Genomic DNA, 21,084 nt, shown 5'->3' on the forward strand with positions numbered 1-21,084 from the left:
GATAGGCTCCAGCCCCCCACCGTCTCCAGTGACCCTGATAAGGATAAGCGGAAAAGAGTGGATGGATGATTCTAAATCTGTTATTTACTTTAATACCAATAATTTTGTGTTGCTGTATTGTTCCTGGTCCTCAGCTATGTCTCTCCATCCAAAAGCTGCTTTACTAGGGTCTTTAGCTGCACACTAACATCGTTTGCATTACTGATAACATTACTTTTCAAAGCACTTTAAAAAGAAAGCAGTCAGTATGCATTTCTAGACGGCAGCATAATCAAATTTGAAATTTGAAACTTGCTTGAAACATGTAATTCATCATAATGAACATCAAGTATGCTTTTTTATGGCCAAATCTCTGATACGGCCATGTGGTAATGGATCGTAGCATTTTCAAATCAATCAGTTTCCACACAGTGATAACCCTACCTGGCTCAAGTGAGTTTCAAGTAGTTGCAAATCGATTTCCCTACTCTACTGAAATAAACTGTAGAGAGTGGCTGAATAAAAGGGAAGTAGTACGACATCCTTGACATCTTAAGTGCACAAAGATGAAGTAGTCATATTAAGTATACGCAATACGTAGTAAACAAAACTGTTTGTGTTGTTCTTTAAATTAGAACAACTGGAGTTGTCAATTAAGCATAATGTTAGTTTAGTTAGGCCACTAAATTAATATCAGCTTCCATCCCAGAAGATCTGCTGAACCCTTGACAACAGATACACATATCGATTTGCCTGGCACCAGAATTACCCAAATTCCAGTGTTCTTGGCCCTGGGTGGTTAGCGTACCATATGTCCGATTATGAATCGGTCCATCTCATGCCTGTGTGCAACACACACACAGCTGTCGAGACTGATATGTCCTTAGCGTGGAAGCATTTCACTGAGGGTGAAGACAGTCCCCCAAGCTAAACGGTGGAGGGATGACGATGAAAACATAAGAAGCTAACAAAAAGTTAAAACGGCTAAAGCTATCCGGAGCTCAAAGCTAGCCACAAGGCAGCAGCCTTGGTATGAGCAAAGGATTGAAACAGTTATGAGAAAAATATTGAAAAAAAGTATCAAAATCTTGTTATCTGTAACGGGACTGAAGTTGTAAGCATACTAAAAAAATTATGTAAGTACTTGACATTTGTTTTGTTATATAAATCTGTTGCACCTGCTTTTTGTTTGATTAGGTAAAGTATGTCAGGTAGCTCTTGTACCCCTTTCCAGTGACAGAGCAATTAATTTTTAGCTGATTTAATGTGAGAAGATCCTGTAATTTACCACAGTTTGGACAAAAATGGAGCATTTAATAATTTATTTTATTATGAAAGTATTTTGAATTTGCTGTCAGTTAAAGTTCTTAAAAAAATCTGAATCAGCAGACCATGCTTAGAAAATAATCGTAAATGGGAATCAGCCAAGAAAACTGCAGTCGGTACATCTCTGCCTTTTATACATCCAACTGTTAAATCTTAAAGGGGACCGTTTATGTGGCTTTAGTCTGCCTACATCTGCTGCTCATCTGCAAGCCGCTTCGCAACCCGCCCCAGCTTCTCTTTTTTATGTCATGACTCTGGTTTTCACATATTTCACATATTTATTGTGGGACCTTGTGGGAAGGTCCCACAATAAAGCCAAAAAGCCAAATATAAATTACTGCAGATGGCTAAAGTGGTCCTGACTGAACTGTGAACATTGAAACAAAGAAGATTTCAGTTAAAAAGCCTTTCTTTTATTTAGTTTTGTGAATCAGCGATCTGGTTTACACAGGTTCCATCTGCCCTGAACTGAACTATCTGGATGAAATTAGTTATTCCTACTTGGCGCCAGGAAGAGTTATTAGCATGACAGCCTCTATTTGATATTTGTCAAGCTAAACACACACATACTGTATATATACAACATACAGGAAATTGTTTCAAACACTGGCTCAGACTTGAGAAATTAACAACTCTGCACGGCAGCAACAAACACTACTGTCTGCATTCCTCGCGTGGAAAGCAGCTCCAAAATGTGACAAATCTATCCTCTGCCAGCTTCCTCCTTCAACACACCCACACCCTGAGCCAGCACAGCCCCCCCCCCAAGCACCACCAGCGCTACCACCAACATCCACACCCCTCCCTTGGGCCCCCTTCAGCCGGCTGCATGTCTCTGGAGGTCGCCTCTGACGTCAGCAGCTCAACTGGGCACTGTGCCAACCCTGTGGGCCCTTGATGGATGCAGTCGGTCTGAGAAACAGTTCGCTGTGAGTAGAGTGCACGGCACAAACTCAGCCCAGCCGGCTCAAACACATCTAATGACCCGTAAAAACCGGACAGGTCCATTCCTTCTCCTTTTCTTTTGTGTATCACAAACATGGAAGATTAAAGGAGACACATGTGATGATGAGTGATATGCACTGCTAATGGCCAGGATAATAAACAGAGCCTGCAAATGCACTGTTGTTCCCCAGACTTACAAAAACTGCAATTCTTAAATCCAAGCATTTTGTCTTAGTGATCCAGAGAGATGCAGCTGACTCTGTAGGGTTTTTTTTCTGTATATGTGTGTGGTAGGGGGGTATACCTGCAGGCCTGCTGCTGGTTTTCCTCTTCAGCCATCTGTCCAACGTCTCTGCACTCACACTCTCCAACACAAAGTCATCCAGAATCTGCGGGTGCAGCGAGAGGTAGGCCTTCACTTTCTCATCTGTCAAGCCTGAAACACAAAAACAAAACACTTTAAAAAACTTTATTTAAGACTAATGAAACTGTGAGAAAAAACAACAACAAAAACACCAAAACAATACTGATGTGAGATAATGAACAGAATCATTGATGCTAGAAAGGAGAAGTGTAGCACGTGAGAGGAATGAAATAACATCTCACTTGAACCCACAATGATCCCGAAGGTCACCCAAACAAATGCAAAGGATGAAAACAGCTGAAGGTCACTTCATTCTCTTCACGGTGAGGTGAGAGCGGTGGCAGCCGAGCCGAGGCTCGAGTTAAAGCTCTTTGATAGCCGGGCTAGCTCACTTATGTTTACTGTAAATCTGTATCTCCAGGGATAGGAGCCCCCAACAGAGGCAACAGGATAAAGGAGGACTCGATTGTGCTTAATAGGCAATTAGGATCTTGAGAGCTTGCTAAGTGCTGCTGTTTACTGTCTTTGTTGTCAGGGAAAAAAGCCATTTGCCAGACCATCGTTGAGGGAAAGTTGTTTTTAATACCCCCACTGGCGTCTGTGAAGCAGTCATGATGCACTAGGACGCCATCATGTTTAGGTCACTCAAACAAATGGAGTATATGTCTAAAACAAAGACTTCTAACTGTATACATTTAGACGTGAAGTGTCATCTCATAATGAGAAGAAATGCATTCTTACAAAAGACAAACAGAGGTGAATTTACATTTTATGGCATGGTAAACTATAACTATACGTTTTCAGATAATAGTAGAGAGAAGAGTGTTGACAGCCCTGAAAGTTTTTATAACGCTTTCTCACGAAATGTCTGGTTATCAGGAGCATCTGTGTAGACTCCCTCTGTAGATGCACAAACACACACACATGTGGCATGAAAACATTAGTAAGTGGGGTGTCAGTCAGGAAAGCTGCATGAATATCAGTGTTGTGAATCGCTACAGATCCCTGTAGACAACACAACAGTAAGCCGGGTGTGTGTGTGTGTGTGGGTTGGAGGGGGTGGGGGGTGAGTGTTGTGCCAGATGACAAAGTAAAACCAGATGCAGAGATAGAAAGACTAAATTCTGCTTCAGCTGCAGGTAACCTGTTATGAGCCCATAAAAGGTTGTGGTTAAAGAATATCTTTCACTTTTAATTTAATTTTAGGATCATAGTGCTCCTGATTCAGACTCTGAGCTATCCACGACCTTTGATCTATCCCTGCAGAACAAATCATTTGATGTTCAGTTACGATCATCTGCCCAGAGTGTGTGTGTGTGTGTATAGATAGAGCAGGCTTTTGGTTACAGGCAAATAAGGCAAACAGAGGTGGGGGTAAGTTTGGGGGGTGGAGGACGCTACAGTCTGATGCTGTCCAGACACGAGACACAGCTCCTCAGGAGCGGAACGCCTCACGAGACTCCTGGCCAGCTCTGACGCACATCGGCAGAATACAGCTTAATAAATCAGGAAAAGTTAAAGAGGGGTTGGGGTGGGACGGAGAGAGCTGCGGAGGACAGAAAGACACACGGAGAGGAGCTAAATGGGAGCGCTGCAAATAACCCCTACAACTTTGTCCTATTTGAAACACAAAGAAGGCACTGTGATTGGTGACATTACAAAAGATGAAAAACAAGGATGCTGTATAAATTTATGAATACAAGTTTTGTGTGAAAGGAGTCTGAAAATTGTTTAGCAATCATATGTGTGCACATGAACAAAATAGTCAAATGTTCTATTTCCATGGGGCAAGAACAGCAGTGATAAGAGCTTTGCAATGGCTAATAAAATGGTGTTAATTAAAATTTCTAGGGCTACACAAGTGGGGAAAAGTGGGCATTTGTAAGACCTAAATGACAACGACGGGTCAAAACTGCGGCGCAAGCCCAATGCATGTGCCACATTCTGTAGCTTAAAGGAATCAACTAATAGTGCTGTAGCAACTTCACTGGTGACAGATACACACATTATATTCATTCATGTGTGTGTTTAGAAGAAACATTGTTTATAGATAAAGTAAAAAATGTCAATATCATCAATCTATTCTTTTACAAGAATCCAGAGAAATGACTGACTTGACCTAATGTGACTATATTTTACCTTGATTGTGATTAATAATTCCCTTTTTGAACATTCCTGCTACGTCACGTTGACCTTATAGGCTTTCCTTCTGAAATCTTTCGAACCACAGCGCACATTAATGTGACTGCAGTGAGACTCAGAGCTGTGGGATATGCGTCAGTGTCCTGGTCCTGAGACTATAGAGGCTAATCAAAGGTGCAGCCCAATCTGTCCCACATGCTGCGGTCCAGAATGGCTAACCCCACTGGGAACTATATGTGCTCACTCAATCAGGACAGTGAGAGACTGCTGTTGCAGATGTAACAGCTTGGTGACTGGTTTAACCAGGTTTTTAATTGTTTCCCCCCTTTATTTTGTCAATGCTAAGAAAAAGTTGAACTTGAACATAAAAGAAAAATAAATAATAAATAATAAAATAAATAATAATAAATGAACATAGAAGCACACACTCTCATCATTTTAGGGTCTGTAACATTTAACTGAATTACATTTAGTTTAATAAATAAATAAATATTTTTTTAATGAACTTTGTACATGAGAGGTTAATTCTTCCAGTGTTTATGACAATAAACTGTTTGGATACTGCAGGTTGTGCAAAGAATGCCGATAAAAATAAATGCTCTGCTTAGGTAAAAGCAAACATTAACCTAACAAAACAACAGATATATTAAAATGAAACTATATATTAACAAAATGGATCATAAGTATTAAAATAAAAATACTTGCACTGCAGATAAAATTACGTTTTCATTAAGATATACAATTCTGATTCATGAACGCACAACTGGGAATTTACTGTTTACTGATGTTGCCGTGGGAGAATGTGCTTGTTTATTTACTTCATGTTCTCAGCACAGAGGTTCAAAGGTGAAAGGTAAATACCTGAAAACAAGAGAAATGCAAAGGAGTCTCACAAATCTGAATTTCTAATTAGATTGTTATTCGAATGAAAAACATCTACAAACTGGTTTAAAGTCAGATTAGGTACAATCAACAGTGATCTGAACCCTGCATGTGATCATTTTAAACAGCCTTGTGGTGCTCTGTTTAAGAAAAAATCTGGACAGAGTGTTGCATGATGTATTATTATGGCAATATTTGGAGTAACTCCCCAAGATGTAAATTTAAGTATGGCCCAAGCTGACATCATTACCTTTTTGCTCACTTTTGGCCAGAAGGTCTGTGCAAAACAGAAGGACTCCTCAACTGGAATTAAGTTTGTCATCTGCTACTTACAACTAGAAAAGGTCTGTTGTTTTAACAAAGACTCAAATGAATTTTTCTTTGCAACCTGGCAGCCATCCTTTTCTTTTGTGGCAAATATGGAGACATGAGTGCAATAATGTTTTTGTTTTAGGTTTTTTTTTTTGTTTTCACTTATCACAGCATGTTTATGAGCTGGCAGGACTTTTTTAATTATGTGTCTTTATATATACATTTATACATATATACATATATCTCTTTTTCAAAAACTCTTAATGGTAATGGTAAATGGCCTATATTTGTATAGCGCTTTACTATCCCTAAGGACCCCAAAGCGCTTTACACATTCAGTCATCCACCCATTCACACACTGGTGATGGCAAGCTACATTGTAGCTACAGCCACCCTGGAGCGCACTGACAGAGGCGAGGCTGCCGAACACTGGCGCCACCGGGCCCTCTGACCACCACCATATATTAATAAATATACATTGTTTAATAAAATAAAATAAAATAAAATAAAATAAAATAAAGACTGTGACCTGTCCGCTTTAACGAAGAGAAGTACCTTTTAAAAAAAAACCTTTAAGTCAACTGAAGTCACTCCTTCAGCCAAAAAACCTATAGGTGGGAATCAGTTGGTTGTGTAGCATGCTCGTGAGTGGCTGAAGCCAAGTTGGCAGAAATGTTTGTAACTGACTCAGACTTGGGCTTCCTGTATAAAAAAAGCGAAGCCTGAGTTCATGCAGTGAGGTATTGTTGCATAACACTTATCTTGACACCACACCCCAGGATTTGGAAGGGAAAAGGCCAAACCAGTCAGAGTTTGTCTGGGTCTTTGCACTCTCACACCCAAGTTTGTGAGAACATGCTTCTGTTTGACAAAAAATATATTAACATATAGCATAGGCTATATACTGGTGGTTCTATTTCCAACATCAAAAACGCCCTGAAACAGCTTAAAAACAGTCAATTCTTGTGAGTTAGCGTTCAAGTTTATGAGCGTTTTTATGAAGGAAATCAATTCAGTATGCTCTGATTTTATATGGAAAATTTAATGGCTTGTAAACTGCAAGTCCTCCGTCTTATAACAAAATCTACTAGTATATCTGTAGTATGCCAATGTGAATGTATGTCAATAAGTTGGACACAGAGCGAGATACCATATGTGCGATACATTTGCAGGCCAAAATGTATCAGTGGCACACAAGAGGAAACACTTCAGAGTATTTCTGATGGTACACCATTAAAGAGGAGGGTGCTTTATTGACTATGAAAAAACAAAACAAAACATGTGAAGCAAGGCTGCAATTCTCTGTATTCAAAAGGGTGCTTTTATTTTAACATTCACATTTATTTATCCAGCCTCAAAAAAAGAGAGAAACAGAAATCAGTTTCCTGTTTTTCTTTTTTAACTTTAAATATTCTCTCTATATATTTTAAATCTGAATTTCTCATTGTGTCTTTGACTACAGAAAACTCATCCATGTTGTACTTAACGTAACCCTATAAACATCACTGTAATGATTTGGCAGAGTGGAATCTTTACAGGGAATTGGCCAATTCCGATTTTTTTCTAAGTAGGAGCTTTTCCAAGTAAGATCTGATTTTGCTGAATCAGGTTTTCTTTCTAAGAACTACAACTGACAGCGTATACAAAAAATTCCCCTATTCTTTAAAGCAAAATTTTACATTCTTAATAAAAGAAAAGACCAAATTTTACAATCTTCCCCAAACTGCGATAAAGTTAATTACAGGATGTTCACTGACTGAAACCATTACTGACTGCTGCTGGCAAGAGGTTCAAATAAGTAACAAAAAAATGAGTTGCTGTACACCCATCTTTAGCTAACATGTTTTACATTACCAAACAAAAGCATGTGCAATAGATTTATGGAACAAAACAAATGTCAGTTACTTGCATAATTTTCCAGCACATTTATAAATTCTTTGATTCTCTGCTTTGATCCTTTCCTCACACGGAGCCTGCAGAGCTCTGGATAGCTTTAGCTTTAGATGCCTTCCCTTTGCTCAGAAAGGTGAAGGTGATTTAAGATGATTAGATGTTGTTATGAATGTTTTTGTCATTTAATTTTTTGGTGGTTTACCTTGATGAACTTCATGTATTTACTCACAGCTCATAGAGCTATGATCTCATAGCTCACAAGCTAGAGCTGTCACAAGCTAATGACATGTTAGTGTGCGACTGTGAGTGTGCGTGCGACGACTCAAATGGACTGTGCATGTGTTGTGCACGCATGAAAAGCACCAGCTCATAATCAGCAGTGTTGGGTGGAAGTAACATGTTACTGTAACTGCATTACATTTTCAACAATACAGTAATGTAAGATGTTACTGTACTACACTGTATTTACACTAATTCCATTACAGTTACAATTATGTTTTTACTAAGAGTCTTCAGTTATCTGCACACTTGGCGGATAGAAAGAAAAAAAACACCAAACAAATGTGGTTTTCTCTTCCTGCACATTTGTGCTACAGTGAGCTATTTTCATTTTGAGTGCAGAAGGAGGAAAATGTTGCAGCAGTACAGCAATACAGCTTTTGAGGAGTGGCGATATGGACGTTACTTTTAATTAATGTACACAAGGCGAAGAGCACGTTAGTAAAGCGGAAACTACATCCAAGACCGAAACAACTGTACTACGCCGCTAACCCAACTTTGCCTCTTTGCAAACATCTGCACAGGTAGGATGTTAGCAAAAAGCTAGAACCCAAAGTGATTTTGTTATGGCTGTGGAGCACCCCAGCCCAGCAGCCAGATCCTGATCTTCTCCTCTGTCGCCTCTGTCAGTGCGCCCCAGGGTGGCTCTGGCTACAATGTAGCTTACCATCACCAGTGCGTGAATGTGTGTGTGAATGGGTGGATGACTGGTTGTGTAAAGCGTTTTGGGGTCCTTAGGGACTAGTAAAGCGCTATACAAATACAGGCCATTTACCATGTTCAATAGGTAACAAAAGCAGTGATGAGCAGTCAGGGCCGAAACCTCCGTTCACCTGTTCGTGTTTCTACTGTAGAATCAATGTAGCGATTCTTTTGAATTCTCTTTGTGCTGGTTTTCATCTATTGTGTTGTTGGCATTGTGTTGACACCTAAAAACTTCAAGAAAGATCATCTGTCTGTCCTTATTAGGATTGGTTTATACTGTTAACTGGTTGTTGTAAGAATGCATTTCAAGTCATCTTCCGGCGTAACAAGAACGTATTGAGTAGTGTAACAAATTACTTTCTCTGGCAAGTACTTTAAAAATATACTGCAATACTTTTAAGAAATGTAACAAGTAACGTGTAATACATACAATGCAATAATTTTCTTGAACAATGACCCCAATAATCAGATATACACAAGGCCAACCAACCAGTAACCGGTCTGGTGTGTGCTGGAAATCAGCAGATTCCTGGTTGGTCGATCAGTGACACCAATATTTTTAGCTGAATTATTATCATTATAAAGATTTTAATTTTTATTTATCTATTTTTGCTGCCCGGAGCCATGCCCACACATTGGTACAGCACCCTGGTGATGTGGGTGTGGTCTAACTGATGTTAAGTGGAAGAAACCATAACCATAATTTTTCTGTTGGAGAATAAGAATTAAAATGAATTTACCCAAATCAACACAAACACTCCAACTAGAGCAGGGCGATATGACCAAAAATATTTATCACGATATACATTTGAAAATTTGCGATAACGATATAACTGACGATATAACTTACACTAGACAAAATACTTTACAACTCCACAACTATATTAGTGCAAAAAAAAAAACCCCATCAATACATTTTCACTTAAACAAGCAGGTGTTTTATGTGAATTAAAGTTATATAAAAATTTAACAGTGCAAATGCAAATTCCTTGCTGACAGTTTAACCAAAAGGCATTTCCAGGGGAAATTGGCCGACATATCCTGAGCATAATATCCACAAAACTTAAAAAGAAGTTATACACACAATACGGTAATATTATGTTGAAGCACAGTACGTATCGCTCCGCCAGGCTCCTGACTACGATAGCTGTAATGCTCCGACAATCCATCAAGCAGTCCGGGTTCGTAGCTTAGCAAAGTTGTACTTAAACACGAACCATCCATCCATCCATTTGCTTCCGCTTATCCTTTTCAGGGTCGCGGAGGGCGCTGGAGCCTATCCCAGCTGTAATGGGGCGAGAGGTGGGGTACACCCTGGACAGGTCGCCAGTCTGTCGCAGGGCCAACACAGGGACAGACAACCATTCGCACTCACATTCACTCGCACATTGACACCTAGTGGCAATTTGGATTATCCAATCAACCTATCCCCACAAGCTGCATGTCTTTGGACGGTGGGAGGAAGCCAGAGTACCCGGAGAGAACCCACGCAAACACGGGGAGAACATGCAAACTCCACACAGAAAGACCCCGGCCTGATGGTGGAATTGAACTCAGGACCTTCTTGCTGTGTGGCAACAGTGCTAACCACCTTTTCGAGCGCCGTGTACCACATAAAGTCGTTTCGAGGTCAGTAAACACAACCAGAATACATACATAAGGCCCATTGGATTATAAGGGGCGTTGTCGATTTTCAGAAAAATCAAAGGATTGATTTTAAGTGTCCCGTATTTTCCAAAAAACACGGTAATAACGACGGCCCGCTAGCATGCTCTACTAAAAATAGTGCTTTGGTGTGTGTCTGACGGACGAAAGCTAAACCAGTTCCACACCACTGAAGTTGCAGCATTTTTACAAACCAATTCTGGTTCATCCGTTTCATTTAACGATTTGCTTTCGCCGCCATGCTTTTTCCGACGTGTGCGTATGAAAACAAAGGCACTGCGCATGCGCGTTTTACCCATATCCTATCGCGATATTTCATTTTTCTATCGTTGCCCAAAATTATACCGGTATTACCGTGAAGGGTATGATATGGCCCAGCCCTAACTCCAACTATAAGAGGCAGCAGGAAACTAACCAATGACTGTTCTCTGAAAAGTCTATAAAATGATTTTTTTAAATGTTTTGTTCTTTCGGCAAAGTCTCTTGGCTTTCACCAAGTTAGTGAAGCTCAGACAGCACGTGTAGTTGTTAATTATTTTCTTCATATTAAGAAGAATTCTTACTGCTTGTAAAGCTGAGAAGCGAGCTTGTTATCGGTGACTGAAGGAATGCCGGCAGTACACCTTGATGTTTATAAAATGCTCATAGCACAATATCATTATATGGTACCTTTAAAAAAATACATTAATGATCAGAGTTGCTCAATTGTATTAAACTGGATCTGAAAATGACAATTTTTCAGAATCTATAAAAATATTTGCTACGATGTACATGATTTTTACTGTGGGTTAAAATGTGTTAAAATATGCGTTTGGGTTCGAAACTTTTAATCTGTCAAATAAAATCATTATAATGATAAAATGAAATGACCATTAACAGGTTATCTTAATTTTTTTTTGACATTTCATTCATTTCTTTTCCAAAAAGTTTCCATAAACAGGAGAGCTAATTTGAGGTGTGAGGGTAAGGATGAGTCAATCTATCTATCTAACAAAGCTTTTCAGTTAAGACATCACTCATGTTTACTTTTATTTCTTCTTGATTATTATTTGGGTTGATCTGTATTTTATACAAAGGAAGGTGGTTACTTTTGGGTGAAATTGTTTCTTCTGGATTAATATTATCACCTCTTTTCACTCTCTGTTATTACTGTTATTATTACTGGCTCTCTTCCACAGTGTGCCTTACATCCTGTCTCCCTTTCCTCACCCTCAACTGGTTATTACCCATGGTTGACTGTCCTTTTATCAGGAAAAAGTGTGTGTTTGTAGGGGGTTTCTTCCTGTTAAAAGGGAGTTTTTCCTTTTCGCTATCACCAAGTGTTTTGCTCACACGGGGTCATCTGGTTGTTGGGGTTTTATTTCTATTATTGTAGGATCTTTACCTTCAATATAAAGTGGCACTATATAAACAAAACTGAATTGAGGTTTATTTGTATTTTATGCAAATATGAGGATATATATTTTGAAAAGTGCAAAATATAGGAATGATTGATTTAAAAACAAATCTTGTGAGACGCTGCTTTTTTTAAAAACTTAATAAAGAAACTGACATATAAAGAACAGAGGATCATTTGCAGAGCTGTTAAAAACAACATTCAGCTGCACTCTGTCTTATCACTCATCTTCATTTCCCCACGATTAAGCAGCAAGCTCTGGGTGTGACAGAGCCTGAACTGTGTGCCTTCAGCACTCCCGGTCAGATGATGTTGAGCAGCGGAGCCAATGCTGATGTTTAGTGAGCAAGATGCTCCTCCTTCCCAACACATAGATGAAAAACGCACATGAGAGAAAAAGGGAAAAGACCACTTCTCTTCAAGTGCACTCCTTCTGGCAGAGAGTCAAGGGCAAGCTGCCAAGGTAGTACTTTTCACTTTCCTGACATGAGGCTGAGGCAGGAAAGAGGGGATGGGGGGTGGGGGCTGCTGGGTGCGTGCGTCAGCAGGTCCGCCTGGGACTCCCTTGCCAGGAGGTACGAAGAGCATGTGGTTCTTATCTTATCTATGGGAGGGCTGGAGCACAGCATCTAACACTGACATTCAGTGAGCAAGTAAAAAGAGCGAACACTGAGAATGAAAACACTTTGACTCATCTCCCACTGTTCACCTCATTTATTCATTGAGCCTGAGCTGCCGAATCTGGGTATGTGTGTGTGTGTGTGTACTTATGCAGGTGGACGCACGCAAATTTCACCGCAGCCAAGGGTGAGGTGACTAGTGAAGTTAAATCAATACACCATTCAGAGAAAAGGTGTCACATAAAGAAAATGCTGTTTCACGGTGGACTTTAACTGCTGCTCCATCAACTCCACAGACACGCCCCCAACGGCTGCACAAGCATGCAAGCGACTGAGAGACAGAGAGGGAGATTTCCATGGAAATGTGATTTGCACTTTTTCCATTACCATGGTCCAGATCATTAGACAAAAAAGGGGCGATAAATGGCAAATTAAGATGCAGATAAGGCGTGGGGCCCTTGATCTACAGCCTAGCAGAGTGATAACAGGCAAGCCCTCAAACCACTGTTACAGAAACGCAGCTGAGCAGCCTTCACATTCAAGTTTGAAACTAAAACCTTTCTGGTGTATTCACTTTTTTTTAAATAATAACTAAATGTGAACAAGAGGCAGCGTCACAGTTTCATAATGAGCTGGAGTTGCTTTCTTAGTCCCACCATCTTGCCTGAAGTAGTGGTTTGATTTAGCAATGCCCTCCCCAATCCCCAAAACTCCCCCTCAGAGAGCCACATCAGTAATCAAGGGTCATGTTCCCCACTCCACATCTGGTCGATGCTGAACTCTGCAGCCGTTCTACAGAGGGGCCAGTGGGGACCCGGTAATGAGAACCACAGATTCTTGCATCTTCTCCAGCGCTGTGCTCTTTTATGAGCCTTGACACAAAGACAAGCTGTAAAGAAATCTACACGCATGTGGCCTTTTCCCATCCTCTCAGATACCAACCCATGACAAGATGACAAGGGGTCAATGGACGCCTTGAGGAGAATGTCATCTGTTTCACTGCTCAAGCGGTGCACTGTGCCCTGGCACCGATCCAGTCCTGCACAAATCGCGTTATAAAAAAAGGGTTCAAACGCCATAACAAGCTAATTTTCTTTGGCTTGAATTTCCAGAGAGTTTAAATCAACAGTGGAGACAAATCACAAAGAGAAACTATTTGGCATGTGCTCGATCCAAGTCTGGAATTATTTAGTCATTCAAATTTAAATGCTATGTTCATATTCCAGTCATACCAAGCACTACATGCATTTATAGATTTAGCAACTTTGCTGGGAGAAGTCCTCACCGTGAAAGAGTAGGCATGTGGTGGAATAGGAAATGTCTGGTGTGAACACTTCCTGCCTGACAATATGTCCTTCTTCACTAAGTTAAGCAATTTGTCAACAGCCAATTGGGTTTAAAAAAATGCCTGAGAGATCATATTAGTGCTAGCCCAGTTTGACCTTGATGCACTGACCACAGCTATCTGCAGCCAAAGAAACACACATCTGCGCACACTATAGCAGATTTCCTCCAAGTCAGCTTACAAACAACTATAGGAGTCAAAGGGCAGTGAACAAGCCAACGTGTTGTCTTGACAAACTGAGTCTATCCCTTCAGGACGGACTGGTTTTGCTGGATGGTCCAGCAACAGGTACCATATCAGTAATGACAAATGATAGGTGGACAAACATACCATTGGCTTCTAGAGAACAAAAGAACACTTTTTCTTCCACGCAGAAAAACATACAATGTGCAGGAGCCATTTAAAATGATCTATCACATGCTTAACATTTGTAGAAAGCGCTTCATGTAAACAGTGGTAGAAACACAAGCTGGGAAATTATATGTGTCTGCATCAGTGGAAAGGAAAACATGCAGGGAGAACATAAACGGAACATCAAGTTAATCCCGGATTAAACCCAGATTAATCGACGGTATTTGAAGAAATGAGTTATATACCCACATGGGCGTCTAAGCCGGACACAGAACTGGTTGGCTGATAACTTTTTCTCATGTTTTGTTTTCTATGAGAATGACTTGTTTATTAAATTATAATATACAGTACACATTAGAGCAGTCAAGCTCTATAGCAGATATTACTTTAAGATACTCTGACACCCGCAGCCACCCTCATATGCTGTTGTTTTGTAAATCCAAAAAGGGCAGAAGCTTTGTTAAATCTGAAATTCTCGAGTATGAGGGCAAGATACCTACATACTGTACCTCAATGCATTCCACAGATGCTCACTGCTGTGTCTACACTTCAAGCATCAACCTGGCTTCAAACTGCGAACTTCTTATTACAGGTCTTCACTGAAGGTCCCTGAAGGCGCATAAACTGAAGTTATCCATGGGTCACACAAACAGTGTAAACCCCAATCAGCAGAGAAACAAATGACAAGAAGTTCCCACTGTAGAATTTAAAAGATAAGCAGAGAGAGACTGAAAAACAGCATGCACAAAGGATGTAAACTCAGCCCTGAGACGCATGGACATGCTAAGGAAACAAATATAGGGGATGAAAACTGTAGTGACAGAAAAGCAAACAAAACTAAACGAATCCATTCACTGATCTTACACCTTGTTTTGCTAATCCTGCCATCTTTTTCAGTGACAGTAATATGAAATTGTGAGCATACCTGACTCTGGTGTTTACCATCACACCGCACTTAAAACAAATTCAAAACAAGTGAAAAGAAAACGATAATAAATGTTAGAATGGGAAAATGATTTACCACAGCACTGGTATAAAACCATCGATGACTACATAAATGCTAACTACATGCGTGCGATAACTTAAACAGCAATCGTTTTTATATTTTTATAATTAATTTGCAAAATATTTATTCCGAAACCACATTTTAGTGCCCTACTCGCACTTTCTTTTTTCGCTTCATCTCATGCTGTAGACTTCGCTTTTTTCGATGCCATGTCTTACCGGACAACTGCTGACTGTCCCCTCTACAGACCAGCTTAATCTTTATTTAAAGTCCCTGCAGAGACAGAAGTGATATTTTCCAAGTTCGGTTCTGCTTGACCCTCCAGCGGAGTCCCCACCCATCTAATTCATCTGCCATTCATAAAGTTAGGAAGACAAATGGGCAAATCACACAGCCTACGCCTGCAGCACCAGAACAAATAATAGATGCCAAAACTAGCCCGTGTTTTCTTTCTTTTTTTGGCCGTCTACTGCACAGTTTGGTCAGGTCAAAGCGGTTTTACTTTTGCGTAAAAATTACTTTACGCACTGGAAATTTCATTAGGAAAAATACCTACTTGCACCCAGGAAACAGTCCGTTAACCTTCTGAAACAGCTTGTGGAAGTCGGACCATCTTCCATGTCGGATTGTGAGCCCAAAAGGAGAGAGGAGCCACGGGGAAAAGTGCGCCTCTGCAGCTGCAACTTGGTGCGTCTGAGCGAAAAAAAAAAAAAAATTCCCCAAACCCCGAAACTATTCCAGGACGCCTTGATGTGATGATGCCTTCAATGCTTGAGATTGTGCGCGATTTAGGAAGGGCAAGGAGAGCAGTGTGGTGCCACCCCCTCCACGCTCCTCCACCGGCGCTATGACCCAGCACCGCTGGCCAAGGTGTAGCTACAGTCGATCCGCCTCCTCAGCGTGGTGGCTCCGCTGTGGATGTGCTGCAGCAGCAGACTGAAGGGAGCAGAGACGTCGACGCATAGACACAGAGAAATGGGAGTAGGCACACACACACACACACACACACACACACACACACACACACACACACACACACACGGGGAGAGATGGTGGCGCGATGCTGTCAATTCATACACAGTTTTCCTGTTTGATTTTCAAAATAAAACGGCAAGCGACGACTACAGGATTTGCCTAGGGAGAAAAAATATCTTTATGTATAATGTTCAAGATTTTAATACAAGTCTGCGGCATATTCACGAAGAATAAGCGAGCATCAATACTTCCGAAGACTATTCATCCAGGAAATCTCTACAAAGTAGTATTTTGAAGGGTCAATAAAGCTGTTTCCGGTATTTTTGTACCCATTTGACACATTTGGGAGGCACTGCTGTTCTTTTTCCTGAATTTGGCTGCGTAAAAGGGGCCGAACCATATGCCCCGCGCTCTCCAGGGACACGCTGCTGTTTCCTGATCCACTATTCAGTGGTCAAGGAGGAGACAGTGACAACCTCGAAATTACAGCAGGCAGGACAAAGCAACAGAGGGTTTACTTTAGAATACTGTGAATGAAAAGATGTAGCATGGTTTTTAAAGCACTCGGATTTACGCAGTCTGAAGTGTCTTGCCAACGTGCCCTTTAGCAAGGCAATGAATCCCTTCCAGCCCTTAGTCTTTAGGACTGTGAACTAATTAGCCATGAGTGTTAAAAACAAGGAAGTAGAAGGAGAAAACAAGGAAATTACTTTGGGTGTTACCAAACCAAATTTATGAATGGCTTTGTCCAGAAATCGCCTTAGTTCAGATCAGCCTGAATGAGTAAAAAGCAGACAGTGTGTTTATTTTAAAAACTAAAAAAATCATTTCAGGACATTCTTTCCTCCTGGTGCATCAGTCAAGACTTTTATTCAACTTAATGAAAAGTTGCACACAAATCAAATCGTTTTTTGCCTGAATGAGAGAGAAGTGCAGTCTAAACATTGATCGCTCCAAGGTCTAATTCATGCCGTATCTCACTTTAAGGTTTTACACAAGGTTCTTTCAGTTTTTGTGTGGATCACTGTTCATACTTTGGCTCCTGACTTCAAATATCCGCACAGTCTTGCATTTAATAAAGGCTTGTATTCAACCGATTTATTTCTCCAGTCTATCTCTGTTGTACATTTACATAAATTATAATTGTAAATATTGCCTTCAACTGGAACAGTAAAATAAATCAATGTAGTACATTCCTTTCGGAAAGGCCCAACTGCAAATATCTGCAAAGATCGCACATCTGCAGTCACACAGAAATATTTAGACCTGCTCACTACAGCCTTTTAGTAGAGATATAATCTTCTAACTATAATGACCAAAACCAAATAACAGGATTAAAAGTAATCAAATTAACCTCAAATTCAGTTTAACCAGATGAACGTTTTTCATCTCATCTGATGACGAGAGAGAGAGAGAGAGAGGGAAAAAAAGAGCAATGGAAGTTTAATACACAAACACATCATAAGAACTGTGAAAAATATTTTTGCCTTTCAGTGTTAAAGGTTATAATTGTCTCAGTTCATGCTGGCAAACTTACAACAGTAGAACATTTAAATCAAAATCAAGTGTTAAAATCGAGTCAGAGAATTTCATGTATTATTTTCTCTGATATCTTTAAGGACACCAATTGTTCGTTTTAATTTGCACTTCTTGCCTTCTTTATATGTCCTCTAGCAATATCCTTGTAGCAAATATGGCTTCAAAACCTCAATTTTAGGATTGCGTTAAAGCAAAACGGTCCTGTAATCTAAATCAATAAACTACACTATCCACAAATATACTGATTCATATTAAATGCACAGAACATTCCAACACTTAACAGCTTATATGTTTATTAATAATGCTTAAATAGCTAATCTGTCTTTCTCCCTGTGTGAATAGTTGCGGTGAAGTTACCAGAGCAATTCCCAAATGAAGTGAGCCTCCTATCTCTATAACCTTTGCATATGTGTGCTTGTGCTATCAGCACTCGGAGCACCTAAACAGCTTTGACTCGGCAACATGATCCAGCATAAAGTGTGCCAGACTCCCTCATGGCCACAGCGTCACATACTGATCATATCAAGTGAGAGAGAGAAAGAGAAAGAGAGCTTGCAAGCTGTGGCAGGTTACGTCAGCACCTGCTCTATCAATCACAAGCATTCCTACACTCTCAAGCAGCTGGTCCATTCAGAGGTCACGTATAACATAATGAGTTCATTCCGATACACTCCTTCTGATGACAAAAATCCTCAAATGTGGAAAAAATGAGAAAACTGACGGTGCCTTTAATTCTTTTTGCAGAAAAAAAATATTTTTTTCATTTAAAAAAATCCAAATCCAACATTATTATTTAAGGAATTTTAGAAAATCCACAAAAATGAAGGGAAACAATTAACATTCAACACATTGCTAAATTCTTATTTAATAATACATGAATATATTTAAAATACTGTTTCACTCAGGGAAGACCACACAGAACACGTTTCCATGCATAATCTTTTGTATTTAGAGTTTTTATTATCAAAGTTTTCTGGAAATGTTCAAAAATGTGTCGGATGTTACAAGCAAACAAACAAATGAACAAAATCAAACCAGAGGAAGCTAAAAGAGCTTTTTAAGCTCCTTTAGGGCTAACTCTGCACATCCTCTATGGCCTTAAAGAAGCTTACATAGAAATGTAGGTATTAAACAGATACTTGAAAATGTTCGCTGTGAAGTTCATGACTGGAGGGTTTATGAGCTTTTGTGTGATGGTTACAGATTTACTCGCAGTAAATCACAAAGGATGCAGCAGGTCCGTCTGTGACCCAGCAGTGAACCCTTCTGATCCGCAGCTCTCCAAAGTGGCGGAGAAACCGTTTTCACATGTGATGAACTATTGCATAACAGGAAGTAACCGACCAGCTTGACCTGTCGAAGCAAACGGATATTTTACCTGGATTAAGATTAGTTCTCTCAGGATGAAATACACCTAAACCACAGCCTTTAAAAATAGCTAAAGGCAGGAGCTCAAAGGTGAGTTGTCTTAAAGAAAGATGTATTTTTTTTGCATATGATTAAAAACTGTTAGAATTCTCAAAGTTTGAGAAAGACCCAAAAGACACAGAAAGATCTGGGGGGAAAAAATCTTGAGCTATCAGATGTTTCTTTTTACTGCTTTAAGTATTTAAGGTAATCTGTATTTCATTAGGGACACATGGTTGGTTGTGCCACCTCAGATTTGTCGTGGTTAAGTAAAAACTAGAAAAGTACACCCATTAATCTACAACTACAGTAATATTGTAGCATCGCGTGTACCTGTACAGATTCTACGTTGGTGTTAACACATTTTAATACATAATTCCTGATAACGTCTGTGTAATGGAGGAATTCATTTATTAATATCCTTTACTCTTAGCAACACCATGTTTAAAAATCCTGTATTAGTGCTTAAGTAATACTATATAGGTATTACAATTAAAAATGTACTATTGACCTTATTATTTATTAGAGGAATATTAAAAGAAGCATAAAGTACACATTATGATTTTATACCTTTAACTAAAACATTTAATTTGTTTTTGAATTTTATTTTATATAAACTGCAATTTAGTGATTATAAGTATAACATTGCATGTTTAAATTATTTTCTTTCTTCTACCGGTGTAGTCATATACTGTCATATTAACAAGATATTATCTATGCAAAATTGTAATTTCTGAAATATTAGTCAGCATTTAGTCACTATTTTTGCACCTGCCAAATAGTTGGTGTCTATTTATTTCCATTCAATAGATAGTCATGTAAAGTCAGTTGAAATTGGTGGAAACAAGAACTAATGTACCTGAAATTGAAGCGATGTAGTTGAGTTACAACATAGTGTTAGTCTGGAGCATGTAAAAAAAAAAAGAGAAAGAAAGAAAGAAAATTAAGGAGGTAGGAGAGACTGATCAAGTTTTTTTTTCTTGTTTGTTTTTTTGTTGTGGTGAAGAACACAGATGAACACACAAAATGTCAGTGAGCTTTCTCTCTTTCCTGATGTCTATCATTCTGAACAGTGAGTGCACATTTTTCTCACTGTCAACATCTCCTGTCCTGCAACCACCAAATCCCAAAAGCTCGTGTGAATGGATAACATGTGTGTAAAACAAAAAAAAAAACAAAAAAACAAAAAAAGAGGAAATCTGAAAGGTGATGATGAAAGAGGTTGAAATCTGATCTGTCCTAATATGAGACTTGTGTGTCACACGCATAAGATAAGACTGGCTTTACTATTGTCATCCTGGGGTGGGGGGGAATCAACAGCTGACTGAAGGGTGAGTGAGTGGCCCACAGCCATGCTCAACTGTTCTCCCCTCTCGGCTGTTTTTAGCAAACATCCTCTTGATGACTTCGGCCTGTCTCCCAGCATAAGAGCTGCACATCTTCAGACGTGTGTGCGTGTGTGTTCTCGTTCACACACAACCTTACACCCCTACACCCACATTACAGACCTCATCCACTTAAAGCACATTTCTAATTCAAGGCCCTGTACAAGCTTTTCCCCACTGCACGCACACACACACACACACACACACACACACACACACACACACACACACACACACACACACGAGATTTAAGTGAAACATTTACAGATCGCATGCAAACATGAGCAAACACACACACACACACACACACACACACACACACACACACACACACACACACACACACACACACCATCATCATCATCATCATCATCATCACATGCGGCAGGCACACACCACAGAGACTTCCAGTCCCCTCCCCCCGACTGAATAGTCTGTTCTGACAATCCACAGGACAGCCGGAGCATTGACGTCAGAGCCAGGCCCATGAAAATACAGGGTCCCTGGGGGGGCTGAGGGAGTTATGCACATCTTCACAGCTTGGCTTGCAACTAGTTCAACAACCAAA

General features: G+C 39.9%; 1 protein-coding gene across 3 annotated transcripts in view; it reads right to left on the bottom strand.

The window, feature by feature from the left end:
• pde10a (phosphodiesterase 10A) overlaps positions 1 to 21,084 on the bottom strand; it is a 66,085-nt gene that overhangs the window by 32,168 nt on the left and 12,833 nt on the right. For 2 of the 3 annotated variants that reach the window (XM_082556617.1, XM_082556618.1), the window contains exon 3: positions 2,555 to 2,686. In XM_082556617.1, the coding sequence (XP_082412743.1) occupies positions 2,555 to 2,686 (132 nt within the window). Of the gene's footprint in view, positions 1 to 2,554; positions 2,687 to 15,766; positions 16,052 to 21,084 lie in introns of those variants that run through there. The other variant, XM_082556619.1, reaches the window with a different exon arrangement.

The sequence above is a fragment of the Aulonocara stuartgranti genome, assembly GCF_965226115.1.
Source record: "Aulonocara stuartgranti genome assembly, chromosome: 13".
Lineage (NCBI taxonomy): Eukaryota > Metazoa > Chordata > Actinopteri > Cichliformes > Cichlidae > Aulonocara > Aulonocara stuartgranti.